This window comes from Lissotriton vulgaris, chromosome 11 (genome assembly GCF_964263255.1).
Source record: "Lissotriton vulgaris chromosome 11, aLisVul1.2, whole genome shotgun sequence".
In the NCBI taxonomy this organism is placed as follows: Eukaryota; Metazoa; Chordata; class Amphibia; order Caudata; family Salamandridae; genus Lissotriton; species Lissotriton vulgaris.
Genome location: NC_141699.1, coordinates 410,355,416 through 410,380,118, shown reverse-complemented (window position 1 = coordinate 410,380,118; position 24,703 = coordinate 410,355,416). Strand labels below are relative to the sequence as shown.

The following is a 24,703-nucleotide window of genomic DNA, read 5'->3' as shown; positions in this document are numbered from 1 at the left end:
ATACATTTAAGAGAAGAAATAAACCTGTGACAAATCCGTCCTGGTCATTGCAGTTGAATCCGAAATGGCGATTCAGGTTGTCACTTTTTGTTGACTATTGAGTGCCTCCCAATAGTGAATGCTTTCCACTTCTCTGTATACCGAGATGCTACCTGGTGGTTACCCATCATTCCAGATATTAGATGGTGTTTCTGCGCTTTGATTCTTAATCCTTCATCCCCCTTTCACTAAACCTATTTTGTAACTGGCACCTTCCCCTTACTCATAGAACTATTCATAAAGACATATTTAAGTGTGGAATTCAGTGGTAGACTTGCGTTTAAGCTGTTATACTTTGTCTAGTTTCGTAATTGTAATAATACCTTTTCATCTTTGGCTTTTTATACTCCTGCCTTACGTTGTGTTCTGATAATATAAATTGTACATAATAGAAATGTTAACTGTTAGAAACTAAAGAAACTAACTGGACTCTGGTAGCGCACGTCTTAATGAAAATGCATTTCTATCTTCATTTGCATTTAATATGGTTTGTTTTTAACCAGCTGTATGTTACGGGACGTTTAAAGGCTAGAAGGAACATTATTGCATCTGATTTTTCTCCGATTTTCTTTAAATTGAAAATTACATCTGTTAGTGTGTGATAGACTGCTTTTATACTGACTTTTTTTCTTGTTTTCGACAGGTATGTTGGGAATCTTTCAAGAGATGTGACGGAAGCTTTGATTCTCCAACTTTTCAGTCAGATAGGGCCATGCAAAAGCTGCAAAATGATAATGGACGTACGTACTCAAATGTTTTGTTGTTCCATAATGTCTTTATCTAAATAGCAATATTCATAAGCAAAAGCTTGCCTTTGAGGCACATCACACCACTACCTGTGCTATTTATGCCTGCTCTGCATTTGTGATAGTCTACATAATACTGGATCTTGTGTTCCAACACGGCAGTTAAAGTAGTTTGGTCTTCTGTTAGCACTCAAACTGAAGTTAAAGTCTGTGGTTGTAATCATTAGCATGCATGTTTGATTGCACTATCCTTTTGAAGTACATGAATGCAGTATCCAAGCCATGGCAGGTAGCCACTACGACTTGTGGTTTTGATACTGAAAGTTTGCATCTAGCCTGGTCACTGTTGTAGGGAATTCTGTTTGATAAAAAAAGATGAAGATGATTGGGAGTAAACGTCACATAGAGCTCTTCTCTCCTGTCGTATGCAACAGTTTCACATAACGTCTCGAGTTGGCGTCAATGCTAAGCTAAATTCTGTGGAAATGTTGCACAGTATCACTTAACCTTTAATTTGAGCTTCAGATAGGCTGCCATGCCAAGTGCCTTCACTGTGTAAGTAAAATGTAAATATTAACGCATACAGTGTAGCTGTAGTCGTCATAAAAAGTAGAAAACAAATATTGAAATGGAGACAAGTTGCACAAAAACCAGATCATGAAACGTTGCTAGAAACAAGCTCAATATTTCTTCTTAGTTATATCCTGAACCCTTACTATTCCTCCTTCTATGGTGTTGGAATCACATTTTTCAAGGTTGTGTGACCATTTGAGGCTATGAACAGTCACTACATGCAATGCTGGCAAAATAACCATTGTCGTTTTCCACTTGTTTCCTAGGGACACAATGGTTTGTTTCAGTTGGGTAGCCAGTTTTTCTTTTAGGCACTTGTTTGTGGTACCAAGGACTATCAGTTCAAGCTTTCTCATGTAGTTGGGGATAAAAACTCTTGATTTAGTATAACAGTAACTTATGTCCACATCAGTTTCCAGTCCGTGCTTTGCTCTCATAAAAAATAATGGACTTTATTAACAAGTACTTATATTTGTATGCTTAGTAAAAAATCATGGAACAAATTAGAAAAGTGATACCAAAATGGCAAACATTCAGTTGGGGGAACTGAAGATATGTGGTTTTTCAAGTTTAAAGTAAAAATGAAACCAAAAAGCGCAAAGTACCAATGATAGTCAATATTTGCAGTAGACTGGGACCTACCTGCAATTTGAATGTTAACGCGATAAAGCATGGGTCGGGTCCCTCAGGGGCAGCACATAGTCTTGCAGGGTATGGTGCTGAGGCTGCACGGTAGGGTTTAGTCCAGGTACACTAGCCAGCGCTCAGCTGGGCTGTTCCTAAAAATGACCTCTTGCAGCTCCTTTGTAGTTTTAATAGGAACTCCAGCAGGTCCAGTTCCCATGGCTCTTCTCAGGTCATAGGCAGTAAGTCCAGTCATCTCTAAATCATCGTCCTGTCCAGAAGTGTTCTAAAGTGGGTGCCTGGGGAGGCCATAGGCTGGCAGGAGCTAATGGGTGGTGGGAATGACACCAAGGCACGTCTTAACCAATAGGGAACAGTTTCCTGAAGCTAATACTACCTACTTTGAGCATTTTCGAGATGGCCGAAACATTCAGCCACACTAAGCCTGGGACGGAGTGTGTATGGCCCGTGTAGTATGGTAATCCTTACTTACCAGTTTGGCAATTTGGGCAGTCACTGTTCCCCCCCAGAGAAAAGCCGTTCATTTCAGGTGCAAGATTGTGGATACCCAATTATTTTTTGGGCATCCTGTAAGAAAGTGCCCTCTTTTTGCCAAACTTCTGATATACTTTGACTGAGTGTTCCCTGGTATATTGCCAAACAGGTATCCAGGGCCTATGTTCTTTACCTAAAACTGTATTAAGACAAAACCCAATTGGCACTCTTTGGCCACGTCAGCCTCTTGTAAATGGTACCATTGGTACCAAGGGCGAGGTGCCATGACTCCTCCCTCAGGATGGCCAGGGTCCACCAAGGAGAAGCTTCAAAGGCTTGCTGCCTTTGTGAGGTACCCCAGCCATTTGCTGCTTCCTGCAACTGCCCCCCACCGGTTCTGACCCCCACTTTGGCTGGGAGAATCAGTGAGAAAACCAAGTTAGGAAGGGGGGTGTGCCCACCCTTGCCAACCCCACTCCTCACGTGGTGGAGGCGTGGTGAATCTGAACACTCAGTCCCTGTCATCTTGCATATGGGGGACCAAGCCAACCAGAAACATTCATATGTCTCCCTCCAACTGGAGGGTTGTATAATAGGTGGTGTACCCACCCCAAGGAAGGGAGCCATTGGGCCTGACCTTTACTTACCTGTAACGCCCATAAATCTAGGATTTAGGGGCAACCCCGAACCTTGCATCCTCAGACAAGAACCGACCAGAAGAACAGAAGGACCAAAGAAGCCGTGCTGAGCAAAGAGGACACCCACTGACTAGGCCCAGCCCTGCTGGTCTGTCCCCACCTTGAACCTGCTGCAGTGAAATCCCGGAGTGTCCTGCAGCCAACCGCCCTCAAAAACATGAAGACTGCCCTGCCTTCCAAAACCAAGACTTTGTCTCCTGTGCGTACTGGATTTGCTCACTCACAGACTGGCCAATACCGGGAGTCTGCACCACTCTGCACACGATGCCAGAGTTTGAGTGGACCAACACCACAAGGAGGTCCCTCTGAGATCTGGTGATCTGACCTGCCTCGAATTGATGCCTGCAGTCCCTTTCAGGGGATCACCCTGACCGGAGCTGGTAAGAAAACCAGACGCCTAAAGACACCCCTGAGCCCGATGTCCCACGGCCTTGGGTGGCCCAACCAACTTTGTCCCAACTTACCTCTCCAACCGGCGGCCACTTCCAGAAGATCCCGAGCCTGCAGTGTTTGTTGCAACTGGAGAATCCCCATTGAAATCAACAGGGCACCTGACGATAAAACCAGGCCCTGCACCCAGCTGCCGCTGCAGGTGTACTTAAGGTGCTAACTCTGATCCCCCTTTGCCCTGAGCCTAACACCAGGATATTTGCTCCCACAACGTTGTGGCCTGCTCGTAAGAAGCTACCAACCGGAGGCTCCCTCTTGGTTAACGTTGAGCTTCAGCACACTGCACCCGGCCCTAGTGCTGCTGAGGGTGCTTTGAGTGTGCATCCTTGACCCTGGGGTAACCCTAGTTTCAATCCTGGAATACCACCAACTCCTTCAAATAACTACTTACCTGTAAACAGCCCAATTTCCTCCCATAGAATTGCATTGACTGCTTTTCTTGAAAATTGTTTTAAGTGTGGATTTGGTTTGTATGAAAACTTGAAAAACTGCAAATGTACTAAAAGTGAATTACTTACCTTTTGTCTAGGAGATGTCCCAGTGTGATATCTAGGCATATCACACTTATTAGCAAAAGTAACTTAAAAAGTAATCTAATAAGGAACGTACACAGGAATCTGTAAAGTAACTGAAAAGTAATTTCGAATAGACTTTGCTGTAATTCAGGCAACTGCATTTGAACCTGCCTTCAAACTGTAAATAACTGCATAATAATTTTCATTGTTTCAGTTCATTTCAGATAATTTATTGCGGTCATTAGACCATAAAAGTGCAAGTGCAATAAATTGGCGATACATACAAGCAACCGCCAGTGCCTAGACTCAAGGCCCCAGGGTCCTATATTACTTTTGCTGCCTAATAACTCGCACCCCAATAAATAAGCAAAATACATAAGACAAACAAGGTGCCAAATTAATAAAATGGACAGTTAATCTAGAGAGCTGATACATTTCAAATTGACAAAACACTAAATAAGCAGTCTATAAAAATTACATTAAAGAATCGAGCAAGTCCAATTGAAAATGGAGAAAAAGATTGTCAGCTTAGTCCTCTACATTAGCTTTCAGAAACGACTTGCGCACACCACACAGAGAGTAGGAAGCGTGATACCACAAATACAATTGGGATATAATGTTGTGTTTCAACAACCTAAATGACTCTACACAGTGATTGGTCCCCTGATTTCTACATACTTGGGTCCGCCAACGGCGTTTGGATTTTCTGTAACCAGGGCAGAAAAATAATGCATGCAGCACTAACTCCTGCATTTTTACAGGCTGAACAACCTAGCAAGAATGTACATGCCCATTTGTTAGAGAACTCACAGTGGGAGAACTCCTTGCCTAAATTGAATATACAGTTTCCTTGCTAGCGCGGGTTGTATCACGTCCAGGGCAGTCTCTAGGATATACTGGTCTTTTATGCTCAAAAACGCAACTGTTGACGTTCCTATTGTTGGGAACCCCTGAAAACAGGTGAGTTTGTCCTCCTTGTAACTCCAAACCAGTTCCTTTCTAGAGATTGTGTTACAGACTTCCTCAGGGTTGTGCCATAAGGTCGCTCTGCCCAACTTTAGAAATGAGTTCTGACATTTGCTAGCCACTGTAGTTTCCCAGTGCCCTGCAGGCCCAGGATCTCCTTTAACTCATCCCTATGCACAGCCAGTTACCTATATACGACGCCAAAAAGTTAGGGGTCTAAAAGCAATTTAGTCCGCAAATGGACTTACCTCCAAGTCCAAATGAAGAGGTGTAAGGTAAGAACTGAGGGGGAAGACCAATTAGCTGCTTAGTAAGTGTTCTTGGCCTTGGTGATATTTCTCAGATAACTATGCCCCCAGAGTTCAGCCCCATAGATTGTGGCACCCCTTGTCTGCACTTTGTAGATTTCCAAGAGTGGCCCAAGAGGTTTATGGAGGGTTCTTAAATAGCTTAATCAACCCTCCTGTGTTCTGCGCTAGCTTCAGACTTGTTTTATCGATTTGAGCGTATATTTGGTTTATAGTGGGAGTTTTTTTCCTTTTCAGCTACAGGCACTGTAGGGTTGGGGTCTGATGAAATTGCTAGGGTTTTGGCATGAGCCACAGTTTGTGGCAGTCCCATGAGTGGACTTATGAGAGCATCATTAGGTGACAGCCCCACAATGGTTTGGCCTACATAGCTTGCCCCAGCCTTGTCGAGTTGTATCTGGTGGCTTCTTCATTTTACCTAACGTATCGCTTGTAATTTACTTCCAACCATGGAATAAATTCGCCAAACAGCCCCCTACTTTGACAAGAGAAGAAGGATGAAAATTCATTGGAATCAATTATGTCCTTGACCTCTGAATTGCTGTCCACAAGTTTGATAAAAAGACAACAAAGTAGGCTTGGTCTTGGTATTAATTGTATCTGGAGCCGTGCCCTTGACTGAGATTCCGGTAGGAGTAGTGGCTGGTCGAGCAGCGCTTGCCTCTACTCGCCCCGCAGAAATCCAATAAGGAAAAGACCCTTTTTAGGGAAGTAGAGGTATTCACAAATTTCCCTAACTCCTTAATAAACTTCTCACCAAAAATCCCTCCTTGGGCCACCGCTCCTGACTTCTGCCAGATCCCCCAGCTTGGGGTCCACCTTAATTAGGAAAGAGTGCCTCGACTTGGTGGACAGATCGCAATTGGCATTCACACGTTGCTCCCTCCCTCTAGAGATACCAGAGGTCCCGAAGCCTTGGCGTCCTCTGCCATGTCTAGGATCCTGGTTCAGGAGCCTAGGGCGTCCAGAAGCTTCGCCTAGCATGCCCACCACGACCGGTCGATGGCCTTCTTTGGGCTCTTTGATGAACTTAGCCAAAATGGCCATTCTGGGGGTCCAGCTCTGATGTCCGGGCTACCTTGCTGTCTAAAGTTGGGCATGCTGCTTTTTAGGCAGTTATGTGCTTTTCCCCAGCAGGGTTCTGATCCGTCCTGCCACATTATTCACTACGTTTGTAGAGGGTACCCACTCGAAGGGACGAATACGTTCCTCAGTGTCCAGCATGTCCTGAAGCATTGCTATGGGCGGAGGGGCCAGTGGCCAAGGGTCTAGGAGAAAGGCGGCATGGGAAGAAAGGCTCGACTTGGTCATCAGTGTTGTTGTGTACATCACCATTGGTGGGATGGGGTAGATTGGATCTGATACTCCCTTTGCAGTATCCTCTGGTACGGGGGCAGGCTGGGCCTTGTTGACAGCATCCCTGAGGTGTGCAAAGGCATCATTGGCTACCCCTGTCTCCTGGGGGTTCTTGGCTGGTATGGGTTCGGTATCAAGTGGCTGTGTGAGGGGAGGGAGTGGGGGGGTTCTGGAGTTGCAGAACTCTGGACCTTGGCCAGTTTTGCGCATTCACACACAATTTGCTGTGACGATTGCTGCTCCATTGATGCCATGGCTTCTTCCATTGCCCGACTATATTGAGCCATCAGCAGCACCGTAAGATTTATCATCCCAAGGAAGGGTAGCTAAGCGATACTCCTCATACTTTGTATCTCCCTCGAATTCCATGGCGACTGACCATGTGGGAGGTAAATTGAGCGATGGTAGGTAATAATAGTGGAGTTTTGCAGTAATGACAATCCCAGAGCAAGGTCAAGCACCTTTAAACTTTGAGCTCAGTGCAAAGCGCTATCAGTTTAGGTGCTCGATGTCCAGCAGGTCAGTAGTGGGCAGATCCTCCTGTTCTTGAGGGTCTAAGCCCAGGAACACAACTCTCCAACTCTTTCTCCCACTGGGTATTATTGTCAGTCTGGAGTCACGAACAGGCCACCTGTGAGTGTGTTCCTTTTCCAGACTTCTCATCCTGCCACATAGCAATACAAACCCCAGTGGGGATGTAAGTCAACACATTCTATTGGCCCTTGTGACGGGGGCATCCAATCTGTTGAAAGATTAGGCTGACCGTGTGAGAAGGTGCTCTCTTCTTGCATGGTTACCTCCACTTTTTGCTGAACTGCTGATATACTTTGACTGAGTGTGTCCTGGGCTCCTCCTAATCAGGTACCCAGGGCCTATGTTCTTCCCCTTAAAACTGCATTGAAACCTAAACCCATTGGCATCTCTGGCCACATTTCAGCCCCTGGTAAATGGTACCACATGTACCCAGGGCACTGTGACCAGAGAAGGCCTATAAGTGCTGCAGCACTCATTGTGCCACCCTTGGAGGTCCTGTACCTTACACACACCCACACACACCCACACACACCCACACACACCCACACACACCCACACACACACTGCCTTTGCAGGCTGCATGTTTTGTTGCAGAACAGAGTGAAGAGTCAGCCACTACCCTGGCATAGATCAGTCACCCCTTAAGCTGGGTGCACTATACCAGTGGTGAGGGTACAGGTGCATGAGCCCTGTACCCTCACAGTGTCTAAGTCCATTCTTAGACGTTGTAAGTGCAGTGCTGCCATTAAGAGTATATGGTGCTGGGAGTTTGTCAGTACGAGCTCCACAGCACCATAATGGCTACACTGAAGACTGAGAAGTTTGGTATCAAACTTTGAAGCACATTAAACCCACACTAATGCCAGTGTGGGATTTAATGAAAAATGCACACAGAGGGCATCTTAGAGATGTCCCCTGAAAACTAACCTACCGCTAGTGTCCAGGCTGAGAGGCTGCTTTCAGCTGCCACCACCAGACATGTTTCTGGACCACTGGGTCGAGAGCCTACTGCTCTCTGGGCCTGAAACAATGCACATCCTGGGACGGTGCCAGACCTCCTCCCCCAGGACGGGCAGGGTTCATGAAGGGGAATCTTCAAAGGCTTGCTGCCTTTGTTTGCTTCCACAGGCCACTTGCTGCTTTCAGCAACTGGTCCCCACTGGTTCTGACCCCCACTTTGAGCGGGAGAACCGGCGGGAAAAACAAGTGGGGAAGAGGTGTGCCCACCTTTACCAACTCTACCCCTCAGGTGCGGGAGGCTAGGTGAAGCACAATTCTCAGTTCCTGCCATCTTGCAGATGGGTCTCACCCCAGGGAAGGGACCCATTGGTCCCAACATTTACGTACCTGTAACACCCTTAAATATAGTATTTATGGGCCCACCGGAAGCTTGCTTCCTCAGACCAGGAAAAAAACAATGATAAAAGAAGGTCAGATCAGCCGTGCCAACGCTAACAAGAGGAAGATGCCTACTGACTTGGCCCCAGCCCTACCGGCCTGTCTCCACCTCTAACCTGCTCCTGCGAAATCCCGGTGTGTCCTGCAGCCAGCTACCTCGAAAACCCTGGAGGACCTTCCTGCCTTCAACCACAAAGACTGTCTCCTGTGAACACCGGATTTGTTCATCTCCAACCTCTGGCTCCGGCCAGAAACCGTAAATCCACGCCACTCTGCACCTGCTGCCCACGGCCCAAGCTTGAGTGGGCAAACACCACGAGTAGGTCCCCATGGAGATCCTGAGCCGAGATCAGCGACCCCTGACTTGCCTCAAGCTTCTGGCTGATGCCTATAGCCTAAATCCGCAAGCCCCCGCGACCAGGAGCTGGTGAGATGAGATCCTAAAAGACACCCCTGTACCAGATGCCCCACGGCCTTGGGTGGCCAAACCGACGGTGCCTAACCAGCCCTCAACATCCCAACTTACCTTTCGAAGTGGTGGTTGCACCCAGAAGACCTTTGTCCCAAGCCTGCAGTGCCTTTGCAAACCGGAGGTTCCCCATTGCAAACAGGGCTCCCGATGTCGAACAACACCTGGCACCGGCCACCCTAGGATACACATTTGGTGCTACTTAGTTTCCCCATTTGCCGTGAGCTGAAGTCTAGTAGCTTTGCTTCCACAACCAAGTGGACTGCTCGTCAGCAGCCACCAACCGGAGGCCCCCTGACCCCTATTGGATAACATTTGGCCTCTGCACCCGGTCACCCTAGCGCCACTGAGTGTAACAAGAATGCCTCTCTAACCCTGGGGGACCATTGAGTCCAACCCCAGAACCTCAACTCCCACTACCGGATACATACCCTAAAACAGATAACACTATGTTCGAGGCATATGAGCTGTAGATCGTATACTTGTGCATAGATCGCCATGTGGTGTTGGCCTTGGATGTTTGCACTTTGTTTTTGGTCTTGGAAGAAGTCTTTGTAGTCATGAGGAAGGTGACCCCTCCTTAGGAAAATAGTGCGCATCGGCATCGACTTAATTTCCAGATTGTTTTTTCCACCATCAGGTTTGGATGTGATTTGCTGCGCTCCGGGTCAGTGTCTGTTTCTAACCCCCCTTCGCGCAATCCCTTTCCACTCGACTGTTTTGTCTCGTTCACGTATCCCTTTCGACGTGTGTCTTTTTAAATAAACTCCTTGACCGGTGACTTGGGCCTATCTGCGCCGACCACACCAGCAGTCAATGGAAAGGAGTCCTTTAAAATGCCCCGAGTGTGGTGCTAAATTCCCACACACAGATTTGCATGAGGTTTGTAATCTCTGCCTCTCCCTGGAGCACGAAGACCAGCACTGCAAGGCCTGTGCCTCGTTCAGGTCGAATAAAACCATCCGTAATCGTCTGGCTCGACGTCCCAAAGTGTCTTTTGGAAGCAGCACAATTCCGGACCTCTTCGGAGCAGATCCCAATGCCCAGCTGGAGCAACAAGGTGATAAAGAAGACCTCTCCGAGGCGGACTATTACGACGTCGAAGAGGAGACAGTCACCCTGGCTTAGTGGTCCGTGAGTACCAAAACCCCTCTCACAAAAACCAGACCCAAGGCTCCGGTAGCACCCTCGCGCTCAGGTGGACACCGGCAACATATCTCAGACGTCCCGCCCTTGTGTATGAAACCTAAAGACAAGCCTTCGGGCTCGAGCCAGCCTCCTGCTGGTGCCGAAAAGTCACCTTTGTCATTAAAGCACAAGACCAAAGATGTGCCACGCCCTTCTTCTTCGGTACCGAAGACAACCTCGGCGTCGAAACATACCAAGGACAAACATTCGGAACCGAAAAAGTCTTCAGAGGATAAGACCCCACAGAAAGCCTCATAGACTTGGTCCAAAGAACATTCTGACCCATAATCTTCGGCGCAGAAAAAATAAATTTTACCCACATAGTTTGTACTTGATTCTTCGGATCCAAAACAAAAAACTTTTTATTGACCCAGAGACTGGCCAAGTCGTCGCCAAGGCTCCAAAAAAGAAAATACTGGACACTTCAGAGGAGTCTGAAACATACCCTTGAAACGAAAGGAGATGAGTACGAAGACCTCTCCACCTCCTTCTCCAGCTGATCCACATCTTTTAATTTCTCCTCCTCACAACATACATTTTCATTTCAAATACTGGATGATGAGGATGATCATGCCGATGGGGGTGGAAATCTAAATCTTGATGGGGATGATGATGCACATACTATTTCACACGACGTAGACCCTTGGATGACTACAACACAGATCCAGACCCACATAATGACCCGGACCTCTATCCATCTAGGCCATCGCCACCAGATGACAATATTGGGTTTGCGCAACTAATCAATAGGGCTGCCCAATACCACGGGGTACAGTTACATTCTGATCCCTTAGAGGAAGATTTTTTTACTTGGAACCTTTGCACCCTCGCAAAAGTCCACCCACACCCTGCCAATGTTAAAAGGCATGTTCAAACATGCCCCAAACGTTTTTAAGGACCGTCAGAGCAAGGATTCTCAACACCAGGGTAGACTAAGTACAAGACAGCTCCCAATTACCCAGTTTACATTAAAGGTCAGGTCCCTTTGGATTTTCTTGTGGTGTCTAATACACGTAAGAGGGCAAACTCAGAGTACAGGTGACACCCCCCACTCCTGATGGAGTCCAAATGAATAGACACATCTGGTAAATGTATTGTGTCACAGGTTGCAAATCACTGGAGGATTGCCAATACCCAAGCTTTATTGGCCAGGTACGGTAGGGCTCACTATGATGAGCTTCAAAAGCTCATGCAACACCTTCCTGACCAGTACAAACAAAAAGCCAACGATCTTATACAAGAGGGGAAATTGATAACAAACAACTCAATTAAATGTGTGCTCAATGTGGCTGATACTGCATCTCGTGCCATTAACACTAGCATTTTGTTTTGCAGGCACGCTTAGCTTAGAGTCTCCGACTTCTAGTAGGAGGTGCAATCTGCTATTCTTAATCCGCCCTTTGATCAAGAGCATCTTTTCGGGCCCTCATTTGACACCTATTCAGAAAAGATACGGACACTGCTAAGTCCATGGGGGCCTTACAATTGCCTTCCCCTAGAGGTTCTTTTAATTGCTCCTTCTACAGAGCTGGCTCCAAAACTATTGGTTCAGAACATTCCTCTTCTTCCTATAAGAGCCCCACTCAAACGTCTTCCAGAAGATACTTTGGTGAGGCTACAGAGGCAACAATGGTAAGGGAAGAGGTCGCAGCAACAATAACCGCAACTCCTCAACCACCAAACAGTGACTTCCCTGCACTCCCCCCACCCCCAATTATCCCACTCCTGTCTGGAGATTTCTCTGTTTTGCAGCGTGAATCTTTCTAGATTCACAGTGCTGTGCATTATTCCACGGTCTAGTGGTTGGGTAAAAAATCGTAGTCTTTTCATTCTTTTCTGTTTTTCTTTTTTCATAGCCCCTTCATAGCACAGGTGGGCTTCGACGTCCCACTTTCTGGTGTTCGTCCTGTGACGTCGGCACGCTTCCTGCGGAAGCTCCCACCTTTGGGCTCCATCTTCACATTCTTTTTTCCGTTGTTGGGTCTGGATCGTCACAGATAGGTTCTAGAGTTTTTGGAGAAAAGAAGGGAAAAGCAGAAATCTACTGAAAAAGTTTGGAGAATACATCTAGGAACAAGACTACCGAGCCGGGACGACGAAGGAGGAGAACTTCGACGTTCAACGCAGAATGCGCACAAAGGAGGCCCCCTGAGCGCAGGAATGGACAAAACCCCGTTCAAATACTGCCGCAATTACCACCACAAGTACGCGCAGAAGGACCAGCACCCGGTTTGCAACCCCTGCCTGCCGGTTGACCACGAAAGCAAGGATTGCAACGCCTGCTCAGTCTTGATGCCGAAGACTCTCCGGATTAAAGAGTCAGAGGAAAGCCAACCACAGCATGCAAGGACAAGGCCAACCTCCGTCTCTTTTGGACTTAGGCCTCTCCAGTGAGGAAGAGGACAACATCGCAGAGGGACCAGATGACTTCACAGTCGTAGAGACCGATAAGAAGACTACAAAAGAGGTAGGAGAGACGTCCACCCCTAAAGCCCCGACACACTCGAAAGCCTGAATCTGACTCGAAAAACAGTCCAAGTCCACGAAGGGAGCACTGGTGCCGAAAATTTCGATGGCCGCAGCTGCACCCAAGGACAAACAGCCCACCAGATCCTTCGAAAAGGACTCTCAGTTGGCGAAAACACACAAACTGCCTAGGTCGTCGAAGCACGCCCCCCCCCGAAAAAGAGCACTTGACGCCGAAGGTAAAGAATCCGAAGGCCCCTTCGAAGTCGTCAACGTCGAAGAGATCGTCCGAAACACTCGACGCTGAACAGGCCACCGAGATGGAAAGGAAAAAGAGAAGGCTCGATGCCAAAATGGATAACATCCTGCAAAGGAAAAGATAATTTGAGCGGATGAAGAGGTACACCATCCCGTCTAAGCCGGCGACTACTATCGGCGGGGAGGAGTTCGGTGCCGAAGAGCTGCCGAAAACACCAGAGCCCCAGGAACACCAAGAGGGAGAGGGCCTACACTATTTTGAGGAATGCTAAGGAAACCAGCGCATGAGTTTGGACTCTGCATCCTCGGTGACGCAGGACCTGGATTGGCAGGACCTCGGCGCTGAAAGCCCGGAAGAGGCCGTGGAGACGTACCCTTCGAGGCCTTCGCCGCCAGATGACATTGGGATCTACAACATGGTCATCAGAACGCGGCAACCGCTTATGGAGTGAAGCTGGAGGAAGAAAAACCAAAAACCTGCTTCCTCCAAGAGACCCTGCTCCCCACTCAAACCAGGAGTCCAGGATGGGAATGGGAATGAAAAATCCCTCACTCCCCTGCTCGGCTTGGCCCAGCTGCTTGGGATCCCCTCCCCTCCCATACCCAAGACCGAGATTAAGAGCCTGGGTATTTGGCTGGAGCAAGATCTCTCCTTTAGGACCCAGGCTTCCAAACTAGCTGGTGTCTGTTTTGGCCTCCTCCGATCGGTGCGTAAAGTGCTGCAGCTGATTCCATTTCTATCTCTGAAGCTTTTAATCCAGGGACTGATCATATCCAGATTAGATTTCAGTAATGCAATCTACCTGGGTGCCCCTGAGATCACTCTGAACAAACTTCAACAAGTTCAGAATGCGGCGGCATGAATGCTTCATAACGACGGGGGCGTGGCTACGCACGCAGCGAGACTGGCTGCTCCCTAACAGAGCTCCGGCGAGAGCCCACACCTAGGGGGTCATTTCTCCGTGAAAAACCCCACCTGGCCGGCCCACACTCGCAGCGAGTGATCAGTGGGCACCATCAAAGCATCGGACCGAAGCTCTCGGTCCATCGAGCCCCGGGACCGCACCGGCACAAACGTGGTCATCGCAGCCGGAGGAGTGGAGGCGGGCTCGGCAGGGCCCGGCAGGCGAACCCGGTGTCGGAACCGGAAGTGAGGGCCGCGCGGAAGGGGCGCCCGGGAGACGCGGACTGCGGCGACGGCACTGGGTCCCACCACAGCGCATCGGCCCTAGGCGGACCACGAAGGGCAGTGACGACCCGACTGGCCATACCCGGGAAAAGTGAGGAAGCACGGCGCTAGGGGGCTGAGTCCGCCCGCTGGCCTCCTGCAGCCAAGACAGACACGAGGACGTGCCCATCCCCCTCCCGGCCTGCAGCGGGGGGACGGAGCACTACTGGGGGAAGTGGACCCGGGATCGGGCCCCCGACGGCGCCTGCTGCGACCCTAGACGGTGAGTGCTGCGCAGCGAGGAACACTGAGCGCAACACCTGCCTGGCTCACCCGGCGCCAAGAACTACCGGGCAGCCAAGAGACGCTCCCAGGGCGCCCAGCGGGCCGCATTTAGAGACACGAGGTGGCAGAGGGGCAGCGCCGGTGAGGGCCGCTGCCCAGCCAACAGGCTCCGCTGCTGACCACGTGCGCAGGCCTGAGGAGAGTGCCGACAGGGGGGAGCGCCAAGGGGAGACACAGCCTGACACTCGCGTCACCAATGCCAGCTGCTGGATACTGACGGACCCCGGCGCCTAGGAACCCCTGATTAGGCCCGACTGCCCGGGCCGCCCGCCGCAGCCACGAAGAGCCGGGCACACAGAATCACAGAGTCTGCTGGGAGAGTGGGGCATCGTGGGGTGAGGCTGTCAACCGCACGCAGCCCATATCACCGGAGCCCTTGGGAACACGGCGCTACTAGACACCCGGAAAAACAGGAGGTGGGCGTGGGGCTCAGAACTTGACCAGCAGCAAGAGGGGTACAACATAGCCCATTACCAGAGTCCTGAATAGGATAACGGCTGCCGCCGACACAAGTGACGCTCAGGACGGGGCGACCGCACAGGAGGCTCAGAGGTGACAGGCACCTGCCCTGGAAACGCCACGAACACACGGACCATCACCCCACCCGGATGTCTGGAGGAGCCGGGAAGCGCACAGGACAGGGGAGCACGTCCCAAAAGGGCAAAATGGACAAGCCGCAGAAACAAACAGACGCAGATCCGGTAACGGCCAGGCTGGACTCGGTACTGGCGGCCATGGAGCGCCTGGAAAGTTCCATCCAGTCTACCCGGACATCCCTGGAGGCGAAAATAGACGGAGTCGCCATAGATCTCACACACCTGAAAGAGGACCATAAGAAACTGGCCGAACGCACCAAAACCCTGGAAACCGCAGTAACGGCCATAGACCCTCGAGTCGCCCAATCGGACAAACATATTAAGGACCTCCTCAACAGAGTGGAATTCCTAGAGGACAGGGCAGAGGATGCAGAAGGGAGGGCGAGACGCAACAACGTCCGCATAGTAGGTTTGCCAGAAAAATGGGAAGGCAAGGATCCGACCGCCCATGTGGAGGCATGGCTACGAACCCTGTTACCCGAAGGCACCCTCTCGCCATATTTCGTGGTGGAACGGGCGCATAGAGTCCCGACCAGACCGCTCCACACAGGCTCAAACCCACGCCCTTTCCTGATCCGAATCCTGAACTACAGGGACCGGGACACTGTACTAAGAGAAACCCGAAAACTGGGCACCATCCAAGTTGAAAACGCGAACATAATGTTTTTCCCAGACTATACAATCCAGGTGCAACGCCAGAGGCAATCGTTCCTAATGGTAAAGCGGAGGCTACGCCAACTGGGGCTTACATATTCCCTCCTTTTCCCAGCGAAGCTCAGGGTGATAGCGAACGAGAAGACACACTTCTTTGACTCCTCGGAAGACGTGGAGACCTGGCTAGACAATGGGACGGACAAGAGCACGGGGAGGTCCGGGAATCCGGACAGACCTAGGAGACACAGAAGACCCAAGAGGAGACGAGGCGCCAGGTCACCCTCCCCCGCGGCCAGCGGCACCCAACATAGCGCGAGCCCACCGGAAGAAGACATACGCAGAGAACAACAGGAGGCCCTGCGGATGGTCTCGGAACTCAGCGGCTCCCCGACACGGCGTTCCCCGCCTGCCACCAGTCCTAGAACATCGCCGAGCGAAGATGAGGCGATATATGGTCTCCCGGATTCGCAACTCTCAGGCGGGCTGCCAGACATCACCCCACAAACATCGGATTTGTACGGCTAAAGTAGTGCCGTAACATAGGGCTATCGGCAAGGGAAGCATCGGCAAGGCGCTACCCGATGGCAACGGACACCGAACCTGCAGTACGTCATGGCGATGTCACACTGACAATAATCGACTGCGGGGCAGGCGCCCCAAGGAACCCTCGCCACGGGGGCCACCGCCAATTTGCAGGGTCCCAATGGGAGGGCAGAGGTTTACCGACTACAAGCTTGACCAGAGCAGTGGCCCCGTGTCTCTACAAATGTACTGTTTGATAGCCAATGGACTGGCCGGGTGGCCACACAGGCTAACGTACGCAACCCCCTGGGAGGGCGCTCACGCCTCCATGCTCAACAGATGCACACTGGCTGCTTGGACTGCGTGATGTATAGCGACCCCCCGGAATGGTTTGTTCGCACTGTTTGTAGAATGTTTGGACGGCTGCCCGTTTGGCACCCGACCCGATGGAGTTACCCCCAGTTAGTGTTTACCCCCCTTCTCCCTATTGTGAAACGCTGCATACATGGCTCGCAGGGGTGCTCGCTGGACTATTCTAAGGGCTGCTCGGACAAAGGAGGTGATACTCTGGCACTGGAAGCCGGAGGGCCCAATGGGAGGGTGCCTGGAGTGCGGGAGGGCACGGGTGGGACTGCCTTGTTGAATGTTAATGGCTGAAGTCAAGATGTGCACCTGGAATGTGCGCGGAATACACACGCCCGCGCGCAGGTACTTGATATATTCATACCTGAAGAGACACAAGGTACAGATAGCGCTCCTGCAGGAGACTCACCTAACAACACCAGAGGTACACACCCTGCGCAGGCGATGGCGAGGTCAGATCTATGCCACTGGGTTCTCCTCTTACGCCAGGGGGACACTGATATGGGTGCGACCAGGGCTCCCGTTTGAAGTTGAGGACTCACACATAGACAAGGAGGGGAGGCTGGTGGCGGTGAAGGGGCGCCTGGACGGACGCCCGCTGGTGGTGGCGTCACTGTATGCCCCTAACACAGACCAACAGAGGTTCCTGGAACTGGTGTCCACAACTCTGGCGCACTGGCACGGGATCCCTTGGATATTGGGGGGGGACTACAATAGTGTATTAGATGCCACACTGGACCGCTCATTCCCACCTCTACCCGGCGCACCAGTGGTGGGTGCTATGAAAGCTCTTATAGCATGGGCCTCCCACTGGAACCTACATGATGTGTGGCGCCACCGGAACCCAACGACCAGGATATACTCGTATTACTCAGGAGCTCATACCCTACACACCCGGTTAGATAGATTCATGCTCACAGATGATCTGCTCCCACTGGCGACGGAGGCGCTATACATGGGTAGGACACACTCAGACCATAACCCACATATGCTGACGATCTCCTGGGCACGCACACGCCCCCCAGTCCCCAACTGGAGGCTGCAGCCGGACCTCCTGCTAGACGCACCTTTCCGGGACTCAATGTTCGCACACATAGTACACTACTTCGAGGAAAATGCAGGCACGGCCACCTCTCTGCAGATGGAATGGGAGGCGTTCAAGGTGGTCATCAGGGGGCAATGCTTGGGCACGCAGGGGAACCTCAAACGCCAGGTGGAGAGGGACCTACACAGGGTGGAGGAGGAACTGAGTAGACACGAGCGGGACTCGGTGGGAGGACACATGACTGGACTTCACAAAGCGCAGGCGGCCCACGAAAAACTACTGGAGAGGCTCAGATGTCTGAACTTTGCGGCTCACGCGGCGCGCACTCACGACAGGGGGGACAAGCCCGGCAAGCTACTATCGTGGCTCATCGCCAGAGAAGATCGGACGCAGCCGGTCACAAAAGTACTAGGCGCGAATGGAGTGCCCTTACACACGCAGTCAGAGATACACGGAGCGTTCACCGCACACTACAAAGCACTGTATCGCTCATGCCTGCCCACACCCGCCCCGGACACGGAGGAGTATCTTAATCAGATACTGCTGCCGACACTCACAGATGCCCAACGCACTGTCCTGACGGCACCCATAGCTCCTGAGGAGCTCCGGGAAGTCATAGCGGCGCTCTCCAACGGAAAGTCCCCCGGCCCAGACGGACTCCCAGCGGAGTTTTATAAAGCATACCAAGACCTCCTGGTCCCTGAACTCGTAAAGATGTATGAGACAGCACTGGACGACTCCTCCCTGCCCCCATCTCTGAGTGAGGCTACACTGGTCTCCCTACTGAAACCGGGTAAGGACGGGGCACTCATGGGCTCATATAGGCCCCTTGCCCTCTTAAACACGGACTACAAAATACTAGCATCCATGCTGGCGAGGAGACTGGCCCAATACACACCTACCCTGGTCCACCCCGACCAGAACGGGTTCGTACCCACACGCGGCACGTCACATAACGTCCGCCGGCTATTCAGAGTGCAGGAGTACGCGAGAGACCCTTGGCCACTATCGGGTTGCATAGTATTGGACCTGGAAAAGGCATTCGACTCGGTGGAGTGGCCGTTTCTTAGGGCGGTTATGAAAAAGTTTGACCTGGGAGACACTTTTTTGGACATGGTGGGTCTCCTATATCAAACGCCTACAGTTAGAGTCCGGATGGGGGGCCTGCTATCGGAGGCCATACAGGTGAGGCGGGGCACGCGGCAAGGCTGCCCGTTATCACCTCTACTCTTCTCGTTGGCCATGGAGCCACTGGCGGAGATACTGCGGATGCAAGGCGCCGAGTGGGGCATCCCGTTGATAGACGGGGTACACGCGGTTTCCCTTTACGCCGACGACCTACTCCTCTACGTCAGGGACCTAACACGGATACCACCGGGACTAACCGACGCCCTCCGCGACTTCACAACGCATTCGGGACTGAGGGTCAATTGGGGTAAATCTGGGGTCTTCCCCTTCCACCCGGAAATGCAGGAAAGCGCGGTGCAACTAGGGAACACGACACTGACTTGGTACGCTGGCACTTTTAAGTATCTGGGCATCCACATATATAGAAACGCAGCAGACATACTGGATGGCAACCTGATTAGAGCCATAAACTCCTTACGGGCCCAGATCCAATTTTGGGGCACGCTCCCGCTCAATGTCCCGGCCAGAATCACCCTGACTAAAATGATAGTCCTGCCTAGACTACTGTACTATTTTTCGAATATACCGGTGTATGTCCCGGCTCGGGTCTTTAGAGACTTGGAGACACTTACGCGAACCCTGATCTGGAATGTGGGGAGACCGAGGGTGGCACTGAAGAAACTGTATGCCCCGACGGCCTCGGGGGGACTTGCGGTCCCGAACCCAGAGCATTACTACCTTGCCGCGCAACTCCAGTGGGTGGTGGCCTGGCTTGCGGGTAGGAACCTGAATGACACGGCCTCGACAGTCCCAGCCCTGACACAAGCAGAAGCCCTCGCACTATTCCACCCACTCAGAGGAGCGACACGCGAGACGCAGCTACACCTAGCGGTGGCACTGAGATGCTACAGGCGCGCACTGCGATTGACCAGGGAAACTGCCCCCTACGCGCCAGCCCTGCCGCTAGAGGGACTACCAAGACCTGGGGGAGTGGTGACAGCAGCGCACTTACATGACTGGGCGCAAGTGGGGCTTGAGACACTGGCGGACTTATATGACGACGGGGCCATGGTACGGTTCGAGGGACTGGTGGAGAATCCGGGGCTGCCGGCGGGACAATTCCTGATGCATGCATCAATGATGCGAGTCCTCACGGAACACTGGGGCGATATGTCTGTGGAACCCGAGACCCACCTCCTGATACAATACCTACACGTAATGGGGGCAGGGTCACATGTTGTGCACTGGCTGACGCAGGCACTGAGGTCCCACACAACGGCCTCCCTTCAGTCGCTCAGGGATAGATGGACCACTGACAGGGGGAGGGACTGGTCGGATAAAGAATGGGAAAGGATCCTCGAGGGGCCGCAACACGTCCCCCGCAATTCGAGGTTCAAAATCATACAGTTCTATATCGTGCATAGGGCATACTTGTCCCCGGACAAGGTTAACCGCTACTTTGACTTGAATACCTCCAAATGCCCGCGATGCGCGCTCCTAGACGCGGATCTCCTGCATATGTTATGGGCATGTCCCAAGCTCCGGACGTACTGGCACACCGTCACCGCGCTGTTGACAAAAGGGACTGCGCTGGGCCAACGACACGACTGGGACACCTGTGTACTGGGCCTCCTAACCAGGACCAAACATAACACAGCACATATGAGGTTCTGGGATCTGGGGTTGATAACCGCCAAGAGACTCATAACCCGCCATTGGAAGGCCGCGGAACCGCCCCTGCCGAAACATTGGTGCGCCTCTCTCGTCTACTGGGCGACCGCAGAAGGCACGGTGCTATGTAGGGAGGAAACAGCGGGGCGGAGGGCCATACCGATAGCTCAGGTATGGGAGGGCTTCCTGAGAGCATTCACCAGAGCTTGCCATGATAAAGGGATGCTGTAAAGAGATGGCTCCTCCCCAGAGGACAAGGGGGGGTCAGGCCCAAATCACAGACTGAGTACGAGAGAGGGGAGTATCGGGAGCCACACATATTTATGGACATGAAATAACACCCCAGCGACCCACTGCCCACCCACACGGCCTAACCCCCCCCCCCCCCCACTGTTCAGCGGAGCCCGCATATACCCTCGACCCCACAGGTGCGCCCACACCCGAGACCCAGAGCCACTATACACCGTTGATGCCTTTCTCCCCCGAGCACACCCAGGGCCAGCGCCCCGCAAGTCTACCACTCCCGAAGATGCCTAGGTAGAACAGTACTGCAGCACCCCCCCCCCCCCCCCCTTTACTCCGAGATCGGACTCTTCACACCCTCACCTACTCTCCTGTTTACCCCAGTTTGAATTGGTGGTGTTACCGGCACAGGACACCCCCCAGTTGTCTACGCCGGACCTACCTTACTCACCTACACCTCTCACTTTCGACACACGGCGACGACACACAGGACTGCAGCTCACATGCATGCCATGATTGCAAACTTCTGCCTCACGGAGGCGGACCACTAGACCCCCTAGCCGGCCACGGTTCATGTGCAGGTAGCTTGGAGCCGGGCCCGGCTGGTTATTCACACTACTGAGAGACAACTTGCTATGTCACCAACTAGTGGGTCGCGAGCACCGGGGGCACGGCTGGCCATCAGGCCGCCCGCCCTGACGGGTGAGGTCTGGCACCATAGTACGGCGAGCAGAGCGCATTACACTGTATAGAAGCAATGGAGCGAATGTTTGGTGAATGTAGGGACCGCCCCCTAGATAATGGAAGGTGTTTATTGACAGTGAGTGCATTTCTTGGTTTTCTAAAGTCGCCAACGTTCACATTGATGATGTAAGAACTATTCCAATTGTTGTTTCCCCTTTGATTTAAGCACACAAGAAACGTAATTGTATGCCACGTGTACCAATAAAACAGATTTTTAAAAAAAAATGAATGCTTCATAACATCCCCATGTCACGATCGGCCAAACCAGCATTGAGGGCGCTGCCTGGTTGCCAGCGCGAGAAAGGGTTACATTTAAATCTCTCTGCCTTGCACACAAAATCTTGCAAGGCAAAGGCCCTCCTGCCCTCCAAAAGATGGTGACCCCGTATAAAGCAAGTAGAACTCTACTCTCTGACCAACAACATTTAATTGTGGTCCCCAGGGTCAAAAAGGCCCGATCAGGAGGGACGAGATTCTCCGTAAATGTTGCAACGCTTTGGAACTCACTTCCCCTAGGTTTACGCTCGGAGCCATGTCTTTTACGTTTTCGTAAACAGCTGAAAACTTTTCTCTTCTGCTAAACTGCTATGCCTCTTCTCTGTCTTATTGTTACTCTGTTGGGGAAGCGCTGGGATGCTCCAGGGTAACCACGCGCTATACAAAACTGTTTAATAATAATAATAATAATTTCTCCCCATGCTACCAAGTGTCCTGGACCAGGGGAGAGAGGCATGTCTCAGAGAGGAAGAGGTCTGTACTCCCGGTTCTTCCTGGTTCGCAAGGACGACAAGAACGAGTTCAGGCCCATTCTGGACTTGCGACAGGCAAACAGATGGATTCGCAGCGAAAAGTTTTGCATGCTGTCGTTGCATCAGATTTATCCTCAGTTGCAACGGGGAGACTGGCTATGTGCTATAGACCTACAGGATGCGTACTTCCATGTGTCCATTGCACACAAACACAGGAAGTTCCTGCGGTTCCAAGTCGGCGCTAATCATTATCAATACACATTACTCCCATTTGGACTAAAGTCTGCGCCGAGAACATTCTCGAAGTGCATGGCGGTGGTAGCAGCACACCTACGGAAGAACAAGGTGTTGGTCTACCCGTACCTGGACGATTGGTTGATCAAGGCATCCTCCTTCTCAGAAGCGCAAGCACACTTCCAGAAGACGTGCCTTCTCTTGAACAAGCTGAGGTTGCACATCAGCATGTCCAAGTCTGTCCCGACTCCGGTCCAATGCATACAGTACTTGGGAGCCTCCATCAATACGCTGTCAGCAAGCGTGTCTCCTTCGGATGAGCGACGATTATCACTCCTTCGGAAGGCTCAGGCTCTTATGACCGCTCCATCTACAACAGTGAGGACGGTGTCTTCTCTACTGGGATCGAAGGCCTCTTGTATCTTCCTGACGCCACACGCACGGCTGCACATGAGACCGCTGCAGGAGTGCTTGGAAGACCAGTGGGATCAGAGGAAAGGATCTTGGGACGACAAGATATGACTGTCTCTGCATGCTCTTCAGTCTCTGAATTGGTGGTGTTCAGCGGAGAATCTCCTCAGAGGGGTTCCCTTCCACAAGGACATTCCCACGCAGACTGTCGTGACGGATGCTTCTCTCCAGGGGTGGGGAGCGCACTCCGAAAACCTACAGATTCAAGGAACGTGGTCCCCTATGGAGGCCACGTATCACATCAATTTCCTGGAACTCAGTCCTGCATACAATTGTGTTACCAAAAAGCTAATAAGACCTTAGGAGGTAAGCCTAAGGCTCATTCCACCAGGGGCAAAGCTGCCACGACAGCCTTGCTCCGTAACGTGCCGATTGCTGAAATCTGCAAGGCAGCCACTTGGAAGTCGGTTCATACCTTTGCTAAGCATTACTGTCTGGACACTGACGCCAGGGCAGATGCTCAGGTTGGACAGGCTTCACTGCGGAATTTGTTCGCACAATAGTGGTTAATTTCTTTTCTCCACCGCTGCTTTGGTGTGGGGATGGGCTTGCCATTCTATTCACTAGATTACAGTATCCCATTTAAGCCACATAATGGCAGCCTATGGGGCTTGTCTGTCCATGCCTTCCTCTCTATCATTCCAGAGTCTTTTACTGGTGGAGGCAAGTTTCTCTATGGTAGAAACTGGGCAGGCTGTTTTGTATGTGGTGGTGTTAGGTGGAATTTCTAGTTGAAGTACTGGACAGTGTAGCCTGTGGATATAGGCTGCATTATTTGTCTTTAAATTCTCTCTTAAGTTTCTTTGCAGTTTCTGCATGATTTGACAACTTAAGAGATTATTTTTGATTGCCGGGGTCCACGCACATTGGCGGGACTATTCACTAGATTATGACTATAACAGCGATACCCCTACTACAGAACAGGAGTTACAGGACAGAAACTACTCCTTCCCTCACAGTGATCCTGTCTGCTCCAACATGGGCCCGACGGCTATGGTTCGCAACCCTCTTGGAACTATCAGTAGTTCCTCATCAAAATCTATGCCTCTCACTCAAGCTTCCCACTCAGAATTATGGAGAGATACGGCATCCAGATACCAGTCAACTCAACCTTGGGATCTGGCACCTGAAATCTTAGTTTGTCTACCTCCATCTCCCGTCAGACTGCATCAACATCATTAAAGAGGCTAGACGTCCTACCACCAGAGCTTGCTATGCCACAAAGTGGCAAAGATTTGTAATTTACTGTACAAGTAACAAAATCAACCCACTAGATGCTTCTCCTCAAAACATCTGTTAACTTTTGCATCTACAACAATGTAACCTAGCGTATACTTCCATTAGACGACATCTTGCTGCAATAGCATCCTATCTCCAAAATAGACAACTCTTGTCTTTGTTTAGGATACCAGCTATCAAAGCATTTATGGAAGGACGTAAGAGGATAATTCTACCTAGAGTTCCACCCTCCCCAGCATGGAACTTAAATTTGGCCCTTACCATGGGTCCCCCAATTGAACATCTGCATAAATGCGAATTACATTTTCTCACCTGGAAAGTAGCTTTCCTGGTTGCAATCACCTCTCTCAGAAGAGTCCGTGAACTCCAGGCATTAACCATACATGAACCATTTCTGCAAGTCCATCATAAAAAAGTGGTTCTTAGGACTAACCCAAAATTTCTACAT

General features: G+C 51.1%; 1 protein-coding gene across 4 annotated transcripts in view; it reads left to right on the top strand.

Annotated features, from left to right (window-relative positions):
* The window catches only part of TIA1 (TIA1 cytotoxic granule associated RNA binding protein), a 239,181-nt gene that overhangs the window by 36,411 nt on the left and 178,067 nt on the right, over positions 1 to 24,703 (top strand). For all 4 annotated transcript variants that reach the window (XM_086943466.1, XM_086943468.1, XM_086943467.1 and 1 more), the window contains exon 2: positions 683 to 779. In XM_086943466.1, coding sequence (XP_086799592.1) covers positions 683 to 779 — 97 coding nt within the window. The remainder of the gene's footprint in view (positions 1 to 682; positions 780 to 24,703) is intronic.